Source organism: Phragmites australis, chromosome 18 (genome assembly GCF_958298935.1).
Source record: "Phragmites australis chromosome 18, lpPhrAust1.1, whole genome shotgun sequence".
Lineage (NCBI taxonomy): Eukaryota > Viridiplantae > Streptophyta > Magnoliopsida > Poales > Poaceae > Phragmites > Phragmites australis.
Window position 1 is genome coordinate 734,551 of NC_084938.1, and position 23,568 is coordinate 758,118.

Genomic DNA, 23,568 nt, shown 5'->3' on the forward strand with positions numbered 1-23,568 from the left:
TATCAGTTAAGTTGTGTTTTTATTTAGTTGATTAAATCTGAGATCAAATAATCGAATGTAAGAATTAAAATTATAATTAATTATTTATATAAAATTTATTTTATGATACAAACAAATAAGTTTGTACGTATAAATAGATGCTAAAACATGCAACCATTTTTCTCTTGCAACTCATGGTCACACTCACGACCACTGAGTTAGACTCGGTTGCTTCAAAAATTTAATTTTTAGTACAATACACCCACTCAAAGTTTAAATCTCACTAATCAGCGTGTGATTGCCCACGTGGCACGCCATTGGTTTGGATCTGGACCATGTGTTTATTCTGAATAGGTTGATTTGAATCTCAAGTGGCACGGTTAATAAGTTTAGAATCTATATTTGCATTTTAAGAATTTATGGATTTGGATGACACTAGCGGTTCAATAATCGTCGGTGTATTTTAGATTTGTTTGATAGACCTCTTTTTAATTCATATTTTCTATAAAGAGTAATTCTCAAGTAAAGTAATGATGTTGATGAAAGTGATTCTCTAGAATAAATTATACGAAGGAAGTGATTCTGTAAAGAAAGTGAATTATGAGAAGCTGTTTTGTTCAACTCCTTAGCTTCTAGTTCATTACAAAGAATCACTCTCACGGATACTACTTAGGAAACTAAAAACTAAAAACTACTGTTTGACAGAATTTTTCTAATTTTAACCAAAAATCTGCTCTGAGAGCTCTATAAAAAAAACCCTTACTCTCTATTTTTGAGGTGTTGGATACACAAAATGATTATTTTTCGCGAGCCACAACTACCGTGTGAGCACGCAAGGTCGACTAGGATAGACGAGACATGGAGACCCCACGAGTTGCACAGATTTCAGCATGCCTTTGAAGCGTTCAAAAGCTGCTGTCCGTGTGCAAAGCCAAGAGAGAATCCAACAAAGATGCCTTGCCAGAGTTCGACTTGGTTTGACGTGTCTTCTGCTCGCCTGCAGTTTCCCAGATACTTCTCACTTATCACCGCCAAACCAAATGAACCGATCGTGATATCGATGTTGATGGTTGAGTGATTCTTTCTTTTAATTAGTGTTTTCAGTCATCATGCTGCTGAATTCGACCAGGTCATGATTGAAGGATTATAGATATTCCCACGAGATCCGAGTGAAGATCGAGCATGAAAAGAATTGACGAGCTATCTTCTCTGAGAGCAACTTCAACGACACATCTATATTTCACTATCTATATCCCCATATATATTATCATATATAAAGATTTCTCCTCTATAATACTCCACTACTCCAACAGTACATCTATATTTCACCTTATATATTCTCTCTCCTATTTTTTAATAGTATTCTATAACTAACAATATATTCGTAACGACTATATTTTTGTAACGACTATATTTCTAACGGTTATTTCTCCAACGGCTATTTTTTCAATGGTTATTTTTCCAACGGTTATTTTTTCAACAGCTATTTTTTCAGATCTATATATGCAAGTCCATTTGCCATTCTTAAGCTGTGTCTCATCTCCCAGCTCTCTTTGTGTCCTTTCTCACATATCTTTGTTTCCTCTCCAACATCGCAATGAGGCGTCGTAATATCGTCAAGCAAATTCTCATGGATTCGTCGTCGATCTCATCCGACGACGATGAACTCATTGTTGCTACAGCATTCCAAGTGCACGATGAAGATCAGCGTTTGAATGTTCAACGCCATGGCGGTTCCGTGCCAAGACATCGAGTAATTCATCGCGGTAGAGAAGCCGGACATGCGAGACTATACCAAGACTACTTTTTAGAGGATCCCACCTACAGCCCAGCTATCTTCCGGCGCAGGTTTGTAATTAGTGAATATGTTTTTGTTCGCCCTTATTTTTTATCCTCTTGTCTCATTTTATTATTATTTCTGTGCAGATTTAGAATGGCTCATTCTTTGTTTCTTCGTATAGTATAATCTGTAGTAGAGCATGATAGCTATTTCATGCAGAAAAGAAATAGTGCCGGGATTCTTGGGTTATCTCCTTTGCAGAAGATTACCGCTGCATTTCGCATGCTAGCTTATGGAGTACCAGCGGATGCTACAGATGAATTTATTTGGATTGGAGAAAGTACTGCTATAGAGAGTCTTAAAATGTTTGTACAAGCTGTTGTGGAAGTATTTGGTGATGAGTATCTGAGATCTCCAAATAATATTGATACTGCTAGGTTACTAGAAATGGGAGAAGTAAGAGGTTTTCGCGGTATGCTAGGGAGCATAGATTGCATGCATTAGAAGTGAAAAAATTGCCCTGTAGCATGGCAAGGAATGTATACCGGCCATGTGCATGAGCCCACAATTATTTTAGAAGTCGTTGCTTCACAAGATCTTTGGATTTGGCACGCTTTCTTTGATTTACCGGGGTCTCACAATGATATTAATGTTCTTCACCGTTCCCCTCTATTTGCAAAGCTAGCCGAAGGACAAGCTCCAAAAGTGAATTACACCATCAATAGTCACAACTATACAATGGGCTATTACTTGGCAGATGGCATATATCTACCATGGGCAACTTTCGTGAAGACAATAACATCTCCGCAAAGGAATAAGAAAAAACTTTTCTCGCAAGCTCAAGAAGGTGCTAGGAAGGATGTCGAACGAGCATTTGGAGTTCTACAGGCTCGTTTTGCTATTGTTCGTGGACCAGCAAGGTTTTGGGATCAAGAGACACTCGGACAAATTATGACAGCTTGCGTCATCATGCATAACATGATAATTGAAGATGAGCGGGAAGACTTTGATTACAATCATGAGCCGGAAGACTTCCATTACGATCATGAGGGAGAAAGGGTGACAGTTTCTGATGAGCACTTCCCTGAGTTGTCTCAGTTTATGGAGTTTATTAAGAGCAATCATAATATCAGGGATCGGCAAGCTCATTCTCAGCTTTAAGATGATCTAGTCGAGCATCTATGGCAACTATATGCAGAGTTATAATTCTTATAGTGTAAGCATCTGCAATAATGTAATCAAAAACTATCAAGTAGTGTTTTCATTATAGAGGGATGTTGTGTTTCAAATTATGTATGATAATGTATGCAGTTCTTTCTAAATTAATGTACCGCGTATGATTTGGTAGATTAAAATCTTTCATGGTTAGCTGTTTGCCTGTTTGTACTTTATACAGCGTGAAGAACAATGCTCAGAAGTGAAAATAAAGGAATCGAAAGTGAAAATGCTCAGCCTCTTGATGATCCTGTAAAAAACTGCTGAAACAGGGACGATCCATTTCTTACCAATTGGTCTTCTTAATGGATCATGTTCAGGAGTACAAGCCTCAACTTCATCATCGTTGGAGGTCGTACCTGGAGATGAAGTACCCGGACTTGCATTGGAGGCCGTCTTTTGTTTTTCTGAGATAATCTAGAAGTCCACTTTGGATGGTGCTCTAAGATTCTCCAGCAATGCAATAATCCAAATGATCTCCCTTTAGTATCTTCCGCCTGGTACAAAGTACATGCCTGAACAATCTGCAAGTGAAGATGTCTTATTAAACTTGCACACAACATATGAAGCTACAGTATATAAAATTGCAAGAAAATTAAAGAGATAGGTGCATACCCTGTCTTGCGCTGTCATACCGCTTTGTCTTCTATTCTGAATCCGGTCATAACATCCACAAAACTTGTTAACCTGTTCTTGAATAGTATCCCAACGGTTGGCAAGAGAATTTTGATTGCGCACCGATTCAAATTGCTTGTTCTGCTGATAGTAATGATGAATCCTAGTCCAGTAAGATTCACAACTTTGTTCGTTCCCGATTGCTGCATCCAAACTGGTATTTAGCCATACTTGTACCAACAAGTCGTCTTCTTGCTCAGTAAATTTTTTTGATCTCTTGTTGGTGGGTCTTGAGGAGACGATAGGTTCTTCAATGTATGATTGTTGCTCTTCAATTGGGCTAAAATTTTGACTATCCTCCAACTTGCGCCATCGATTCCATCACTCAACAAGTTACAATAAAATCCATCCGTCATTGTAGCACCTTCTTTAACATTAGAGAGAAAGTATGCATATTTATTACATCACATTCTTAATGAACTGAATAGGGAATGTATGGCACAATATTTACAAAAAATATATAGAGTAGCTAAACACAGTACTACACATTCATGGAGTATTCAGAGACTTGAATTTCAGAGCACAGAAAAGAAAGTACATTTGCTATCTTAGATAGTATGCAGGTAGCTTGTTTCTTTTTTGTTTTTTCAGGAAGCAGCTATCATTGATATAGGGAAAGAGAAATCATTCGTTGTCTGAAATTCGTTTTGGCAATATTGCTCCATCTGATGGGGAGACAGAATGAACGGAATATTGCTACTATTGGCAATGTACATTAACCTCTTTCCTACGAAATTTCAACACTGCTCAGTCCAAAGCGCATCAACTGGAAGTCTAGTTTCTCTGTTCAAATGCATTACCTCGAACGGCAAGACAAATCTGAACAATGAACATATGAAAAATTAACCCAGAAGGAAAACAAAAACAGAGGAAGAAACCACATCCCGGCAATTTGCTAACCTTGCTGGAGAGAAGAAACACACGAATAGGTTTGATTTGGGCATCAAGTGGTCAGATCTAGGGAGGGGAAGGACCGAAGGAGCGGCAGTTTAATGGGGGCCGAACCTGTAGGAGAAATCGTCGGTGGATGGGGCGGCAACGGCGCGCCCGTAGCAGGAGAAAGCTCGCGGGGGCTCACGGGCAGCACGCCGGAGCTTCTGGTCCTCTGCTTGATGCGCGTTTTTCCACCTGTCGCTCTTCTCTCGCGACGAGGTGGAATGGGTAGCTGGTCGACGGGGAAGGGGAGGGAGGAAGGCGGGAGTGAAGCGGCGGTTGCTCGAGGGCGGCCGGGAGCACACGCTACATTTGGCGTGCGGTGAGGGTGATTTGGAGGGTCTAGTAAAATAGCGTGTGTGACAGCGCGTCTGTTGGAGCGTGATTTTTACGTAGCTCACGTTATTTTGACTACGGAGGGTGTGATAGCGTGGCTCTTGAAGTTGCTCTTAGTTCAGACAACACATTCGTTATCTCGTCCCTGTGGAGAATAATAGCAAAGCCATGTTTGGTTCACTACCATATATCGCCACACCTTCTCTCATGTGTGGTGGCAAAAGTACTACAGATTGAGCAAAAGTATAAGGAGATTAAGGTTTCGTAAATGTCTTCGATAGGTGTGTGAGTATAGGTTGTAGATCTAATGTGTGGATATATGTATATAAAATGTGATGTGAGTTTAGATATTCACATCTTATATCTAATGTTGAAGCTTAGAAAAAAGAATGACAATTCTTCCTCTCGCAAAAAAAACACTCACTGCAAGAAATAGTAGTCCTAGCAACAAATGAACAACAGTAGCAGCATTTCAGAGAGGCTGAATCACTGAAACCAGCTGGTGTCTGTCTGGCGATGCAAATGGGCTTTTCGGACGACGCTAGTGGGTTTGGGCCATTTGGGCTTGGAGTTCGGGTTGGCAGGCTCTGTGGCCCACACGATACAGCAGCTACACCCTGGCTCTGTCACTGGTCACTGCAAATGGATGGATTCAACCAAGAACACACACTAATCCTACTCGTTTTTTGACGAGTGCAAACCTACCCGGCATTTCTTCTTTTCTTATTTATTTTGACCGTTTCTTGGCATGTAATCATCATACAGCTTTAGTGCGTGCGTACAAGCAAGCATAATTAAACGTTTTCTCAGTCTTGTCCAATGGGCGATAGATTGATATCATAAGAAAGAGTCTACGCATCACAAGCTGGAAGCTAATAAAGCATCACTTGTTCCGAAAAAGCCCCATCGAATTGCTGCGGATAAGGCATGGATTTCAAGGGCTTGTTCTGCTTACTGCATTGGTCATCCTCCTCCTGAAAGACTTGGCCGTGCTCACTCTATCCACTTGTCTCCTTTAATTTTGATAGACAAAAGGATATAAAGATTCTCATTCTACAGAATTATTCGGGAACAATATAGCTGAGTGATTTCTTTCTCTCGTCAGAGGCACAAATCAAAATTCAGAAGACATCACTTTCACCCCATCTTATTTCTAGTCCAAAATGTGCCAGGTACCCAGCAACAGAATCGTCTTTGCTTAGACGGCACAAGCACCAGAAAAAGTCACTTTCACCCAATCTGAGAGATACGCCTCTCTTCACAAATAAAAAACACCGGCAATACAATTCTCACAAAAAAAAAAGCGCACCAGAATTTCCTTCCCAAATATCTAACTGGAAACATCCTAAAGAACACACAGGCTACAGCACATAAACTATTGCTTGGATTAGACTAAGATTAGATTTGGATACACTGCACAGATGTCTACTATAATATCATGTTTCATGGACCTCTGCCCATGGATTATACTACTAAAAAGAAGGGCATGACAAGGGTGCGTGGACTGCACCAGCCTAAATCATGTCCCCCATGTTCACCAACCAATCCAATCTTAGAATATTAGCTGTCAAATGAAGGCCAATCAAGCATGTTCCTGGCAATGTATTATTCAGATTCAAATAAACACCCGCCATGTTTGAACACACTAAGAATCTGCAACAAAACGGCATACCGTTTTTTTTCCTTTCATCAAAGGAGCCTACTTTTTTTCCTTACTGCAAAGACAGTCTACAAACTGCTTGCATCCACATACTTCCATATCTAGCTTTTCTGTACCTAAGCATCATCGACCAGACAACCAATGACAAGTTGTTACTTGAAGATTTAGAGACAGTCGATTAAGTATACAGCGACATCTGGCAATACCAGACTTCAAGTAAAGCAATGATTGATAGGTTATATTCACAGAAATTAGTATCTGATCAATTCATTACAGTAGATAGGGGGAAAAGGAAAAGAAAAGATCTAGTATCACATAACTATGATATATTAAAAAGAATGGGAGGTGAAAGAAAAGTCCTCTCCTCCAGTGCCATATGTCCGTTGCTCAGGATCAGCTTCAGGATAAGTGAAGCAATTTTCACTGTCCCACATAGCATCATCCACGAGAGATGCATCAATCAAAAGCCATATCTGATCCATCTATACCGAGACACATGTTGCCGACTCCAATCTAATAGTGTACCTCTATTTCCTGACCGGTTGCATCAATAGATACCTCGGTAGCGTAATGCCAATGACAACACATGGCGGACGACTCAAAAGTCCAACACAGTTGAAGTGAGGTTCATCAACGGTCCCAAAGCACTAGGAGCAAACTTCCTCGCGAAGAGGTAGCAGACAGAAGTGTTCTTGGAGTTGTAAGTGCATCGCGTACCATTATTTCTGATGGCCTGGATGAACTCTTCTGAAATGCTAGCAGCACCATATCTAGCTGGATGTGGGCCTCCTCTTGACCAATCAACCCATGTGATAGTCCTGTTGGCGTTTAGGGACCCATGGAACAAATGAAGATAAGTCGGTATGTAATGCTCGTCTGGATAACAAGATGGCCTGCAATGCTTTCTAAAGATTGAGTAGTATTTGTAGTCTGCTACTATCTGCACAGCCAATTCACGGTTAAGCTCAAACCACTCCGACCCTTTTCTCCATTGATCTGGGAGGATGTGGGGAGCCATGCGACGGTTGTACCGGCCGGCACATTGCTGGGTGTCGATGTTGTAGGACTCAACGAAACTATGTGGAGAGTTAATGAGGTACTCATAGACGGTTGGAAAGTTGAACACAGGAATGCAGCTCTCTGAGAGCAGGACAAAGCGCTCATTTGAGAAATCCAACAAGGCATTGGCCAGTAGGCGCTTCTCAGCATCCACAAGGGTTATCGACCCCCAAGACACTTCCTGCATATGCAAGAAATAAATATTAGAATGTGGAACGAAGCTGTCCATCTACCACAAGAAGGAGAATTGTGCTGTGAAATATAGAAGGAATGCACGCATTACATTGAAATTCAAAGGTGATACTTTCACACAAAAAGAAAAGGAAGAGTAATGTATCACTCTGAAAAACCACTTTATTGAAATTCAAAGGTGGTACTTTTGCACAAAAAGAAAATGGAGAGTAATGTCTCATGCCTGCCCGAATTTCTTGACAGGTTATTTAGTAAATAATTGAACTGGAATATTTGTCAAGCAATAATCTCATCATCAGTCATCTGATATTCGTGAAGACCACTAGTTGTTGAACAAATAGAGTAGATTACCAACCTAGCATTTGGACAAGCAAGCATATTCCCCTAGAGCAAATCCTCCCCCATTTGCATACCCACACACACATCCCAATCAACTTGAGCACATCGCAGCCACCAACTAGCATGACAAGCGGCCACCAAGGCACCAGCTATTCAATCAATCAGAAATTTTGACAAGGCAATAATGCGATTCTAATTCTCAGGCGCTCTAATGCTGTTGGATTACAATGCACTAGTGAAGATTTATGCTAACGATGAATGAATTAACGACTGGTTAGTTGAATGAACGAGCTAAAAAAACAGAAAGGAAAGCTCAGCTGACCTCGCTGGGGATCTGTCGGCCGTAGAATGCAGAGCTCTTGGAGACGTTGAGCTTGTAGTCCGGCACGGTGTGGACGTAGACGGAGTAGAGCCCCTGGTGCCCGCGGAAGAACTTGTCCCAGAGCGGCGCGAACGGGAGAGGGCCGCGGGTCATGAAGAGGAAGGCGACCTTGGGCACGCGCTGGAAGGGGAACTCCTCCGCCTTGGGCACGAGGGACGCCCGCCAGAAGAGCTCCTCGTCGGACATGGAGTGCGCGAGGTGCGGCGGGTGGACGAAGGCCTTGAAGGCGAGCCCGAGGCCGCAGTCGCGGTCGCGGTCGCAGCCGTAGGTGGTGGCCGGGAAGAAGAGCTCGGCGTGGGAGTTGTAGTAGTAGCGGGCGACGCTGCCGCTGACGGAGAGGCCGAGGACGACGCCGCCCATGAAGATGACCGTGGCGGTGACGAGCTTGAGGAGGCCCGTGGACCAGTCCTTGCGCGGCGTTGGGGGGAAGTAGTCAGACTCCTCGTCCCCCACCCCGCCGGGGATGCCCCCGCCCATGCCGCCGCGGGACTTGAGCATCTGCTTGGACTCCCCCCACATCTCCGCGGGCTGTCCTCCTCGCCCCAACCCTCAGCAACAAGATCGGTTTTTGACGCCGCAATCGGCGCCCGAATCCGCAGATACCTCCGCCCGATCTCCCACCCGCGGAGAGATCGGAGCCGAGAGTCTCTGTTGCAGGCCCCGGCGAAAAGGCGAGGCCTTTGTATCCCCGACGCAGCAGCGCCGACGAGGCGCGCACGCAGCTCAACACGCGGAGGAGGCGGAACAGGAGAGAAAGCTTAGCTGTGCTGGAGAGCGTGGCGCGGGTCGGGGACAGCGGAGAGGAGAGGAGAGGAGAGGAGCGCGTGTATTTATGGCGGATACCCCCGCAGCCGCGAGATTTGTCGATGAGGTCGCCGCGGACGGGGAGAAGAGGAGGAGGAGGGGAGGGGAAACGGTCAGTGGGTGGGGCCTCGGTGCTCGTGGGGCAACGGGCAGTGGGGCCCGCAACGTTCACGCGCTTGCTACGGTAGGGCCCGGCTGTCATGAGGCAGAGGTTACCGCGTAACGCCTTTCCGGCCAGCGACCAGGCATGTGAAGCCGGTTTTTTGTGCCGTTGGGCGAGGGGGAAAGGAAACCAATCAGGTCTGTTTGGTTTTTAGTGTGGGGTTTTATTAACTTGTACTGTATAGTCTGATTGAGCGGATATAAATTAAGTTGAGTTATATTTGTTAAAATAAAATTATTTAATTGATTATATCTTTTAAAATAAATTGAGTTGAGTTTTTTCGGTTGATTGAATCTGAGATGCATGAGTAGATATAAAAGTTGATATTGTGATTAATTGCTCGTATAAAGATGATTTTGTGACATAATAAGTGGACCGCTTGCATGAGCAGATGTAGGAGACTGTATCTATCGGAAGAGATTTCGGAGTGAAGCTCGAATCCCGGGCCAGACTAAAGACATATATTTACATATGTTGAATCATGTTAGAACAGTAAATGTGAATAATCAAATGCATTTCTTATTAATATTATAAGTATCCACCAGATCAAGCGGAGGCAAATTTGGAAAACCAAACACATTTCTAGTAACGTGAGGTGTAGTGACGACATGGAGTGCAGTGCATGTGCATACGATGGACGATACTGAAAAAATGGTAGCCACACAAGAATTATATTTGGTTCATGCATCCATCATTATATTATATACTAGTAGTATTTGGCGGTTAGGGCTCGACCATCACCCGTGGAGTATTTGGTTGAATTAGGGGTCTTGTTAACAGAGCTCGCATAGCAGCTTTCTGGCTAGAATCAGGTAGAGCTCTGTCAAACAGCAGCTTTCAACTGAAAAAAAATAGCTTCATCTGATTCACTTCGCGCACAGAATCACTTCCTCCATATAACTTATTCTAGAGAATCACTTTCAGCCACAGAATCACTTCCCCCAGAAAATCACTCTCCGCAGAGAATTTGAATCAGAAATAGCTCTACTAAACAGGCCCTAGGAGTATTTGCAGTGCAGGGTGTGCATATATGTATGTTTGGATTATATAGTTGCATTCAAAAGTTGAGTTGAAATGGATTATTAGAGCATCCAAAGGATTCTTTTGCGAACGAGAATCCCTTTACAAAGGGATTCTCGTTCCCTTCAACACGCTAACAGTTTCTCTTTACGGTTTCCGTTATGAAGGGATTTCTAAGATCATTCTCTCTAGGACGGGATTCTCTCTCATTTTCCTTCACGAATCCCTTCGAATGGAAGCTATTGGAGATGAGAGAAAAAAAAAGGGAATGAGAACGTGAAGGGGAATCAGGAAGAGAACAGAATGAAGGGAATATGATTGGGGATGCTCTTAGCTGCTGCTCATCCATGAATATAATCAAGTGCCGCTGCTGTCGTCGCCTTGTTGATTTATCAACACCTCGCTCGCTCATGCGTTGGGGATTTTTTAATAATATTATTTTAATGAAAAATTATAAAAATATTAGTCAAATTCACTAAATTATAAGAATATATACCTGTCGACATGTGGAGTACCGATACGTCTTCCCATGCCGACAGCCTAAGTGTCAGTGGGCCTAGGGCCTGTCGGCACTCCGTATACCGACATGACCCTGGGTAGACATCGATCAGTTGTCGCGCAAGGTGACAACCGATCGGCCTATCGGTACTTGGAATGCCGACCGGCCTGTCGGCACCATGAGGAATAGGAGTCTAGGTTTTATTATCAAAGAGAGCCTAGTACTCCTCGGTCATCATGCGACGCCAATTTGCAGCAACAAGGGTACACCTATAGTTCAAAGGAATAGGAGAAATAGAGGAGTGCACCACGGATAAATTAAGACGATAGACCAGCTTTATGATACCTACTGCTACGCGAGTCACCATGTGATAAGGACTGGGTGCAGGATCGGGTGCAAGAATGGCCGGAGGTACAATGTGTACCTCTGTGATGGCCGGTTCCTGTGAGGTTCAGGACTAGCTAGAGGTACATGGACTTCTATGACGGCTGGCGAAGAGCAAAGAGGAGAGCCGACTGGAGGTGGCGATACCTTTGGAACAACCAGCTGGGAAGGTGGCGAGGCCAAGGAAAGTAGGAGCTCCTCATCACCACCATGCAGTGCCGATGCGTGTGACGCACATGACAGTGTGACACAGGAATGGATGACAAGGGGGTGTGCAGGTGCAGCACAGCACATAGGAGGAAGTGAGGGCATATCAAAGATGTCGATGAAGTCGATGGGATCGATAGTGGAGGAAGACCGAGATAGGTTGTGGGAAGCAAACGAGAACACATTATAATCACATGATTCGTGGCGAGGTCGATTAAAAACACACGCAATAGAGCATGGTGAGAGTTTTGTTAGCCACCATGGAGGACATGTTTGGGTAGCATAGACAACCAAAAACATAGAGATGCAAGTATGATGACAATTTTTGGTAGCGACTTTGGAAGGGTTGAAAGGATCTAATGGCACTAGAGGGGAGGTGAATATGGCACTAATAAAAAACTAAATCAACTATCGATTTCTATAACAAAGAGCAATCTTAGCCTAGAATGTATAAAAGCAACTAGACGACCTAGCAAGCTAGAATGATAAGCACAAACATGCAAGAATATATAACATAAGTAAAGTGCGAAATTGAAACTTACATAAAGGAAATGCTAGAGGCAAAATACGGAATGTAACAAGAGTAGGGAAAGAGGACACTGAGTTTTTCTCGAGGTATCGAAGAGTTGGTACTCTCCACTAATCCTCGTTGGAGCATCCACACAAGAATGTCGCTCCCCCTTAAGTCATCAAGACTCAAGTGCTCACTAGCGATTGCCACTTCTCCATCTCCGGATTGACGGGTATCAAACCAAGTACACGAGCTTCTTGGGGCTCCCACAAGACATCCAAGAGCTCATCGAGAACACCTCCAATCTCCACGATTGGCTAGGTGTTGCTAACCACCAAAAGTAACAAGCTAACTGATTCACTTAATCCCTATCAAGCCTAAAACAACAGCTAGATGCACACTCACTACTCTTGAAGCACTAATGGAGTCCTTAATCTTCAATTAAGAACTTGCAAATCACCTCAAGTGCTCTCTCTTGCCTCTAGATGATACACACTAAGTGTGAATACTTCTGGATTACAAGAGAGACAAATGAAACCAAGTGAGGGGATATATATAGGGTAGAGGTTCAAATCTAGCTGTTGCCCAACCACTCACTTTTTCTATGAACACCGGATGGTCCGGTGCACACGCTTCTGTTAACACCGGACAATCCGGTGAGTTAATTTTTTTCACACGCTGATTTGACAGTTGTCAGTAGCCATTGCAAAATGCTCCGGTGTTCTTCCATATAGCATCATAGGATAGTCCGGTAAGTTATAATCCATTTTCTCCAAAAATACCAAACTTCTGCTGAATAGTCCAGTGACGACTTCTTTAAGTCATCGGACAATCCGGTCAGTTCAACTCTGATTTTCTCCAGAAAAAATAGTCATTCTGTTAAATAGTCCGGTGTATGAGTGTCGGTGACATAGGAACCAGGGGTCTCCGAGTCCCGAGGCCAGGACAACAGAATACCACGTGGCGCCTTCCCTCATGGACCATCTCCCTGAGGACTGAGAAGAACCAGTTCCGGGAGAGGGCGCTCGAGGCCATGAACAGTGGTCCCCGGGTACCCAGAGTTCCCCGAGGACCCAAGAAGAACCAGTTCCGGGAGAGGGCGCTCTGGGTTATGAATAGTAGTCCCTGAGCACCCGTAGTTCCCCGAGGACCCGAGAAGAGCCAGTTCCAGAAGATGTGCTCGGGGCCATGAACAGTGGTCCCCGAGTACCCGGAGTTCCCCGAGGACCGAGAAGAGACATATCCGGGAGAGGGCGCTCAGGGCTATGAACAGTAGTCCCCGAGCACCCAGAGTTCCCCGAGAACCTGAGAAGCCCCTTGCTGGTGGACCCCACAAGGGCTCAACGGTGAGGTGTCAATTGGTGAGAGGCCCGATGTTGTATTTAAGAGGGAGCGTGGCCTGTCACTTTCCAACCACTCCCCCCCATGCCTGTCGTACTGAGTACGTCAGTCCCTGCCACCTCCTGGTAGGAAGACGTGGGGACATTTAATGCGACAGGTCCCATCGCACGTCACCCTGCGGGGCTCATAAAAGAAACGGCTTAGAGATATCGTCGCTGGGCTCGAGGCATGTCGCCTACCCCCTACTGTGTCAAGCCTGCTCTGACCGAGAGGGTATGCGGGGTCGTTCGGCGGCTGCCCGGTGGCCCCCCTGCATCTGCTAAAAATGGGCGTAATGGGCGACAAGACCGGCTGAGGGCGCATTTTCAACCCCCTGTAGCATCAAACTGCAGCCCCATGATGTTTGTTTTCCATTTATGGCCCATAGGAACTCGTACCCTCCTTTCTGGGCACGCCAAGCCTCCCCCAACAAGATAAAAGGGGGGAGGGAGCACTCCGGAGAAGGAGAGGTTCTGGACAAGCGCAGCACACAAGTCTGAGAAGCTGAGCAGAGGTTCACCAAGCTCAAAGCAAGACCGAAGCTTTAGACTTAGACAAAAAACCTTGTAACACAAGAGATCTAGAGAGAGTCATTTCAATAGCATTAATAGCATATAGACAGGAGTAGGGTATTACGCTCCGTACGGCCCGAACCTGTCTAAACTCCCTTGAGCATTTACTTCCACTAGCGGACGATCATCCGTCTCGCCTACATCTCACATATTTGCATTAAATCCCCGTACAAGGTAGATCCAGAATCAGCCCCCTCGACCGAATCTCAAAGGGGGTCCCTCAGGATCCCCGCTTGAGGAGTTCATCCTCCGACAATGAGTCTTTCAGATCACCGGACAATCCGGTGCATTAACTTCAAATTTCTCTGAAAAATGACTCTTCTGTTAAATGCTCCAGTGCAAAATTTCTTCCATCATCGGACAATCCGGTGAGTTCATTTGAAATCTTCACAGAGAAGAAAAATAGTCCGGTGAGTATAATCCTTCTCACACCGGACAATCTGGTGAGAACAAAATTCCTGGAACTCGTCCAATTCAATCGACTTTGAGTTCTAACTTTTCAACTTCTCACCCATGGACTTCTTTGAGCTATCTAGTGCTAAATTTTCGCAAGTGTGCATCCAACTATATCTAGACTCAACTAGGTCAAACTACAAAATTTAGCCCCCCTTTATAGTACGATCAAAAGACAAAAAGAAGATCTATGTCTACTCTAAGTGTCATTCATCACCTTGTGACACTTAGAACTAGAAGATCCTTAATCTTGACGCACATGTCCTTTGATCGACCAATAGAATTCTATGAGGGATCAAGAAAAATCATTCAATCATTGTGAACTAAAGGATTTTGATTTTCTTCAAAACATACACATTAGTCATAATAATACAATTGTCATTAATCACCAAAATACTTACCACCTACTTAGGGGCCTAGATGCTAAAGGGTGTGGAGTTGTGAATAGTAGACAACGGTCAACAATGATACGATTGTCATTAATCACCGAAACACTTAGCACTTACCTATGGGCATAGTTGCAGAGTCTCGAGGGTGAGCATGTTGAGGTGACCAAGACACTGGTGCCAAGTGAAGGACAATGTGGCAATGGAGAGGAACGAGTGTGATGAGAATGGCGATGATGGTGGCACAAACACCAAAGGATCCCGCGTTGCATCCAAGTGCCCTTGATAGAGAAGCCATGAGAGTCAAATTCAATTGAGCATGAATTATCTCTAGTAAATTATTGGACATATATGCGATTTTTTATTAGTGAAGGAACAAGTAGAACGTTGTCTAGAATAAAGTTGGAGGAATGAGTAAGAAGGATGGCAATGCCACGAACTGAGACACGTATTGTGGTGTCCTTACCCATGGTAATAGAGGAGGGATAGAGTAGAGGGTGTGATAAAAAGAGATCACCATCCATCGTGGACATGTGCACCGTGGCGTTGGAGTCAATGGTCTACTGCCACAGAGCCTGACTGGACAACTCGTTCATGGCGGCAATCAGGTTGGCTTGATCCCATGAGGGCTGCATGGAGGTCAACGGGGATATGTAGGAAGGCGTGGATGACGTATGATAGGGCTAGGGTGTGCCAGCGAGCACAAACTCAGGAGGCTAGCGTTACTGGTAGCAGAGCGCCACTACGATGCATTAATGGATTGGAACATATCCACGGGCCTTTGCATCTGGGATGTATGCGCCCTAGGGTTAGGGATGGAAGACCCATGTTGCTTCCCACTATGGTACTTGTTGCCACATTGATTTGAGGAACTCGAGGACACGTCCGATGGAGCCTGGGTGCACACACCCGCGCTGCAGGCCAAGGGTGAGTAGAGGCCATGAGAGAACTGCTGACAACAATATTAGTGGTGTGCGTCATGTGCATCTCCGCAAGGAGTAAGGAGGTTCAGCAGAGGCAAAGGAGGGGGAAGAGATCCTTCTCAGGCAAGGATGTCCGCCTAGTGACTGAGCCACGTGGCAAGCCCACAGAGCAAGTTTAGGATGAGATGGGGGTCAGAGATGGAGCGGGTAACGTCACGAAGGGAGTTGGTGAGCTACTTCATGAGTTGGCAATAGGCTGGACGGGCATGTCACCCTAAAGTAGCGTGTGAAACTGGGTGTTGATTTATATGGCGTGTGATTCTTTGTTGTTGCAGAAAGCACCTTCTGTGGCAATCCAACGGTCGTGTGCATGGCTCTATGGTGACATCCAGAATGCCATCGAAGATCAAGTCGAATAGCCAAGAGAGAATGGCGTAGTTGGCTTGAACCCATGAGGCAAAACTTGCCGCACATCGTCATGAAGAACTGGCTTCACTGGGTGTAGTTGGAAACAACAAGATCAGGCATGATCGGGACATGCGTCTTGATGTTGACGAAGTTTGTGAAGGAGATGACCGACATGGATACAACCATCATGGTGGAAACGTTGGTGCTATGGGTGACTTCGGTCGAGCCCATGGCATGCACGAGTTAAAGGCAGGAGACATGGAAGGTCGGTCCGATTGTCGGCCAAGGTTTTTAGACCAATGATCCAAAGTATGATACCATGTAGAAACGTGAGACACGAAAAGAATAAACAAGCGCTGCACACGGTATTGATACAGTAGTGACCGTGTACAATCCAAACTGAACGGATGTTGGTTTTGTAAGATCATAATCAGTTTGGTAAGCAAAATAAAAGGAATCTATCTAATCGTCTATACAGCTTGGAACTCTTGAGCGTTGACTGAATCCAGGCAGGCAGGCCTTGTTAGGGCCAGGGCCATTCTTCCTCCTCCTCCTCCCCATTCCACGCTTTGTTTGCCTTGCCCACAACACCAGGTCACCGCCGGACAAAGACCAAGAGATCCCCACCGCCTCCGTCCCCCGATCCCCTCCCTCGCCGTCGCCGCCACGAGGTCAGTCTTACGCCCCCCCACCCCGCCCGCCTCCCGCTCGATCCGCTCCCGGGCCTCCTTTCCCCCCTTCTACCTAGGGTTCCTCCCTCCCTCCCTCCTCGCCTATAGGTTGTTCTTTTTTTCTCTTCTTCCAAATATGTAAGGCGTTTCTGCCTATGCACGCGCGGTTGCTCCCCGCCGCCTCGCTTGCTTCCGCTCTCGCCGAGGGGCGAGGGCCCCCGTTTCTGGGCTGGCGCCGCGCGCCAGGCACCCTCCCTGCTCACGCCTCGCAATCCAGCTACGCTTTGCCTGCCTTGAGCTGCACTCCGGCATCCGCTCGCGTGCTGCTCGTGCCCCCGTCGTGGAAATGGCATCGTTACTTACTTAGGGGTTCATTTGAAAAGCTTCTCCTTTTCGTCACGCCTTTTATAGTTTAGTCATCATGGGTGGATCGTTGGGCTAGGTTGCCATTCGTGAGCCACTGCTTCATGTCTGCTTCGTGTACTTGCCAACGTCCTAATGACTTGAGAGTAGGCTCATGTATCATCGATTAGGTTGCCACTTCTATGCTATAGGTTGTTCTTTTTTTTTTTTCTCTTCTTCCAAACATGTAAGGCGTTTCTGCAAATGCTACATCCCATTAGTCCACACGCTCGCCGTGTCAGGGTACCGTTTATGTGTGTGCAATTGCATCGCTAGGGGCGCTGTTCATGCGTTGAATGTTCTGTGGGATATACTGTATTTTGTTAACCTGAGAGTTCGTATTTATGCTATCTGTGGTGCTCGGGGATTTCAATTCGTAATTTACCTACAGACCTATTCCATTTCCCCGCGCAATCGAGTGGTTTGTTCCCAACTTCCAACCTAGGTTTTTTGGCGTCACGGTACAATAATAAATCACATGGTGCTCAGCATCTTGTTTGTTTGGACGTTTGCGTTGCGTCAGCGGACCATCGAACCGTAACGTCATTTAAACTTAATCTGGATGGTACTGAAGGGGAACGAGGTAGCTTGTCTGGACTGAAATGGAAAGTTGAGAAAACCTTTTTCTGCATTTATTCTTCACACCACACCACTGGCAAATTGTCTATTGGCACTCGCAAGGTTCAAAGCGTCTCTTTTCTGGTAATCACGACTATTGAGTGCACCATGCAGTTACTTGTAGAACACAATCTGCTCGGGAAAGTAATGTCCGATCTTGCACTTCACCCGCCCTGTTGCCGCTACTGCTCGAAAGCCAACAAATACACTTTCTCATCCCAAGCATCACTTTCCACATCCGTCTGCTTTGTTGTTGCTGTTGTGAGAGGTCTGAGTCCACATTAACCCGTCATTGTTATATGCATACACTTTAGTCAATACCTAGTATGCCAATCAGGATATGCATATATGTTGTGGATTGAAAAGAGAGATCAAAATGTGGATGAAAAAGGGCTATAGCTTAGCTAACCAGATGTGTTGGGATGAATACCGATAACTGTGTGCAGTAATAGTGTGTGTCTAGTGAGAAGCTCTTATATAATTCTAATGTGTATTGCACCAACATATTTGAATGGTTTTGAATATTCAATAGTTATGAATTCATGTTGTCTTACTCTTACACACATGGATTTTTAATCAGGGTTGATGGAAAATTTCTCCCCAACGACTCTGCTCAATAGTATCTCCCACCTTGGTGTCTTAGCATCTGATGGCTCTACCGCGAGACCCAAGCCTATTCAGAAGTATTGCCAAAATGTATACGATATCTCGAGCATTATGAATGCCCTTTTAGAAGATCTGTGCAAGTCTCCCGAAGAGCAACTGAATGAGGTCTTAAGGGAGCTTGACACTGCTATCAATGAAGCTTCAAGGCTTATTGGAAACTGGCACCAGGCAACCAGCAAAATATATTTTGTAAGTACACATGAGTGAATTTAATATACTCGCATTTCACTGATTCACTCTACGTTTCATATATTATGCTTTAGAATGAAGTAAATAAAGCATAATCGATCTGTCTATCTACCTTGATATGCTTCGTTTTTAACAGCTCAATGTCCTTTTCAATTCTTACTAGGAACCTGGTTCTCTTTTGATTTTTCCTGTGCGCAAAACTCGGTACCATAACATGCATTTACTAGATACAAATGTTTTTGCATTATCTGTCAGTGCCACTATTTAGCCTCCCCCGCGCCCACTCCCCCCCCCCCCCCCTTCTTTTTTTTTGACTAGCATTTACACCGACAAGATAAGATATCATGCAGTTTCCTGTAACTATTATTGTAGTGCAATATATGATAGCTGTTATCATCCTGATAGCTTGAACTCTGGGGCCTTGAAATATTGAAAGTTTCGATCTGTTGGTAACAGCATAGATGCCTATATTAATTGAAGCATTCAAAGGTTCATAGGTTCAACTTTCAGACTGACGTTATCTATGACTGGCCACTTCTTGTGTTAAATGAAATTCCCATTCTTCTATAGAATAACCTTTGGAGTGTGCTGGGGCATTGATCTTGGTCCTTGGTAAACAGCCAAGATGTTCTAGTTGACTTAACTGAATAGCTTTACAGTTGCATTTGACATTTCTACCAGTTCATGTTATGGTTATCTAATAAGAAATATTGTTCAAGTGAGGTAGCGTGTGAATCCAATGTGCATAGTTTATAGAGAAAATTTGGAAACTACCATTTCAAAGCTCATGGGGTTGGAAACTACCATTGCAAAGAACTTGAGCTGCAAAATACCATCCCAAAGCAATTTAAATTGTGGAATACCATTGCCGTTACTTTTTCTGTCTAATTCAAACGGAAAGGAGTTTTAGGGAGATAATTGATTCTAAAATGCCTAAGTTGCTCCTGCCTTTTCTTTCTTTCTCATTCTGTATCCTGATTCCTAAACCTAAAGCACTACCGCCACGCTCCCGAGCTCGTCCCGCTGTTGCGCCCCTGAGTCGGGAGGCCGAAGTAAAAAATGCTTATATTTAGGTGTTTTGTCATTGAGTTGTGACCAAAATTCCAATGTGTTTGAAATCCATGTCCAAAGATCACATCCAACTATCGAGTTCATGACGAAAATGATCAGATCTCCAAATGAATCACAACGTGTGCTACCAGCCATACACAAGGGTATTTAGGTCTTTTCCATGCTTGCTGTTAGGATTTCATCCCAAAAATGACGGAAATGGTATTCCTCAACTTAAATTGCTTTGGGGTGGTATATTGCAGCACAAGTTCTTTGCAATGTTAGTTTCCAACTCCATGAGCTTTGCAATGGTAGTTTCCAAATTTTCTCGTGTTTATACAAAAAGAAAATGGGAAGTCGTGCAAAGGTCACATGCTATTCATCTATGAGGGTAAGTGCACGAGTTGTATTTTCTCAACCTGTGTCATGAAGCTATTGGAGTTATCCCATTCTTTCCATTGGTGGTTCCATTTTATCATGTGCAGTGAACAGTATACTTGTCCTTGTCACTGGATATTCCTTTAATCTTTATGCCATTACAGATAAAACCTTTTTTTAATCCTTCATGGTGGTTTAGGTGTATTCTGAATGTTTACATGCTCATGGATTCCCCTGAACTCTGCATGTCACTTTATTTACCCATTAAAAACTATAGCTATTTAGTTAACGCTGCTTGATGAGTGCCATGAAACGTTGAATAGCTAATACATCAAATCTTGCCTTTCTGATTCAGTATGGTCTTATTACCTTAAACAGGGTTGGCAAATTGAGTCAGTAATCTCTGATATTCAGGGATGTTCCCTTCAGTTGTGCCAGCTGGTTAATTCTCTGTTACCTTCTCTGACTGGCCATGCCTGCACTTGTATTGAGGTAATGGAAAGTAATTTTTTTAATTATTGCTGTTTGTGACCCCTAATTCGTCTTCTGCATCCAACTCATCTGTGATTTTCTACTTCATGTAGAAACTCCAGGACGTAAATTATGAGCACATGTTTGATTTGGTGAAGGAGGTTGCTATGGAGCTTGCGGAGACAAGTGCAGCAAGTCCTGAGAATCTGTTGAAACTATCGAGTTCATTGAGTCTGTCAACAAACATGGAATTGTACATGGAAGCTGTTTCCCTTGAGAATCTTAGAACAAGGGCACTACGAAGTGAGAACCGTGAAGAACTGGGTCTAGCTGAGCAGATGATTCCATTGGTCAACTATATTCATGAGCGCCTTATCAGGGAAACTCAATTGCTTAGCATCAACGGGGTGCCTATTCCTGCTGATTTTTGCTGTCCGCTTTCCTTGGAGCTGATGTCTGATCCAGTTATTGTAGCATCTGGTCAGACCTATGAGCGGGTTTATATCAAGTTGTGGCTTGATGAGGGTTTTACTATCTGCCCGAAGACACGCCAAAGACTTGGTCACTCCAATTTGATTCCTAATTATACTGTGAAAGCTTTGATAGCTAACTGGTGTGAATCGCATGACATTAAACTTCCTGATCCTATGAAATCCTTGAAGTTGAACTTTCCTTCAGCTGCCTCCTCCCATCAGGATTTGAGTGCTGCAGGTGGCAGTCCTCTACATCCTAGTGTCGTCTCTAGGGCTAATATTCCTGGATCCCCAGAAGCAGACGTGTATTTGAGAAACTTGAACGGGGCATCTCCTCCCCATAGTGCGGTACAACAGCACCCTCATGCGCATGCCAACCGTTCTGGTCATGAGGTCTCGACAAGTCAATCTTCGGAACATGCAAATGGTTCTGCACCAGATGTTTCAAGGTTATCTCTTGCAAGTTCTGAAGCAAGAGAGTCTAGTTTGGAAGGAAGACGTGCAGGTTTGATTGGACAAACTTCAGAACAGTCTACAGAGGAAGCATTTCAATCTTCTAGTTTGGACAGGGATCTGCAGGACAACGTGGCTGGTTCTTCAGTGAATGGTAGTCTTCCAAATAGTGGTCAACTTGATGGGGAATGTGACAATGGGGTGACAAGAGTTCCAAGCGATAGGACAAATTACAGTAGCGATGCATCTGGAGAGGTTACAGATGGTGGTGCGCCTGTAGCCTCTTCTGTTCCTCAAATTACAGGACATTTAATCCCTTCAAGACTGGGCGATGGCCGCATTAGAGGCCAGTTTGTTAGGCGGCAAGCATCCGATAGGGGTTTCCCCAGAATAATATCTTCCTCGTCGATGGATGCACGGAACGATCTTTCTGCCATTGAGGGTCAGGTTCGCAAGCTGATTGAAGATTTGAAAAGCGATTCTATAGATGTTCAGAGATCAGCAGCGTCAGAGCTTCGCCTTTTAGCTAAGCACAACATGGAGAACAGGATTGTCATTGCAAACTGTGGGTCTGTAAACTTGCTGGTTGGTCTTCTTCATTCACCAGATGGCAAAACCCAAGAACATGCTGTCACAGCTCTTCTGAATTTGTCAATCAACGACAACAATAAAATTGCAATTGCAAGTGCTAATGCTGTTGATCCTCTCATTCACGTCCTTGAGACAGGGAACCCTGAAGCTAAAGAGAATTCAGCAGCTACTTTATTCAGTCTCTCAGTTATTGAAGAAAATAAAGTGAGGATTGGACGATCTGGGGCCATCAAGCCTCTTGTAGACTTACTAGGAAACGGTACCCCTCGAGGAAAGAAAGATGCGGCCACTGCATTGTTTAACTTGTCCATACTTCATGAGAACAAGGCTCGCATTGTGCAAGCCGATGCTGTGAGGCACCTAGTTGAGCTTATGGATCCTGCTGCTGGAATGGTCGACAAAGCTGTGGCTGTGTTGGCAAATCTTGCTACTATACCGGAAGGGAGGACTGCGATTGGGCAGGCACGTGGTATTCCATCCCTTGTTGAAGTTGTTGAATTGGGCTCTGCAAGAGGGAAGGAGAATGCTGCTGCTGCATTGTATCAGCTCTGTACAAACAGCAACAGATTTTGCAGCATAGTTCTTCAAGAGGGTGCTGTGCCCCCTTTAGTCGCCCTCTCACAGTCAGGAACACCGCGGGCAAGAGAAAAGGTTAGGTTTACTGATTCCCACCATTTTTCTTAGAATTAGAATGTGCAGTGCGCACTTCCAAATCATTGTGCTCCGGTTGATATAGCATAACGGTGTGGCTTAATTTTGCTGTGTTTGCAGGCGCAAGCTCTTCTTAGCTACTTCCGCAGCCAAAGACATGGGAATTCAGCAAGGAGATGACCTTCCCAGAACCTTTTTGTAGTGTACATTAAGCATCCACCTTTATCTCTCAATGTGATTGGGCTCCTGTTGTCGTTCATTGGCGTTGGGCTCAATGTGATTGTGGGCAGCGGGTGTTATCTGTTGAGATGGTGTCTTTTTTATTCTTTTCGGAGGATTTTTATTTATTGTATAGCTTGTCCATTGGTAGTAGCTATTCACCGAGATTTTGTATTGTATATGCTATTAGCTGTGTCATGATTGTTCAATGGTTGTAAAAGTTAATATTGTTCTGTACCAAACAAGCCTTGCTTGCATCGTTCAATGCTTTGTTCTCTGTTGAGTTGCTGAGTCTCCTTTCTACATTGTGATCTGAGTGTGCCGGATTTGCTGATTGACGGTCTTCTGTAAGCCTCTGATGTGCTAGATTTGAGCAGTAGTTCCCACACATTTGGTTTCTGATGTTGTAAGTGGATAACCATTGTCGACGCAAGATTTACAGCAGTCGTTAACCAAAAAAAAGCGTCAATATTGTA

At 44.4% G+C, this 23,568-nt stretch overlaps 2 protein-coding genes across 2 annotated transcripts; one reads left to right on the forward strand and one right to left on the reverse strand.

The window, feature by feature from the left end:
• Positions 1 to 6,795: 6,795 nt before the first annotated feature.
• LOC133898749 (glycosyltransferase BC10-like) lies at positions 6,796 to 9,390 on the reverse strand. Its single transcript, XM_062339434.1, has 2 exons — positions 8,491 to 9,390; positions 6,796 to 7,818 (listed from the first exon to the last, which is right to left on the reverse strand). Exons 1-2 carry the CDS (start codon positions 9,067 to 9,069, stop codon positions 7,177 to 7,179), a joined length of 1,221 nt encoding a protein of 406 aa, XP_062195418.1. The 5' UTR covers positions 9,070 to 9,390; the 3' UTR covers positions 6,796 to 7,176.
• Positions 9,391 to 16,757: 7,367 nt separating this feature from the next.
• On the forward strand, positions 16,758 to 23,375 carry LOC133899324 (U-box domain-containing protein 4-like). The gene is made up of 5 exons (XM_062340312.1): positions 16,758 to 16,931; positions 18,532 to 18,806; positions 20,613 to 20,726; positions 20,819 to 22,873; positions 22,994 to 23,375. Exons 2-5 carry the CDS (start codon positions 18,537 to 18,539, stop codon positions 23,051 to 23,053), a joined length of 2,499 nt encoding a protein of 832 aa, XP_062196296.1. The 5' UTR covers positions 16,758 to 16,931; positions 18,532 to 18,536; the 3' UTR covers positions 23,054 to 23,375.
• The last annotated feature ends 193 nt before the right edge of the window (positions 23,376 to 23,568 follow it).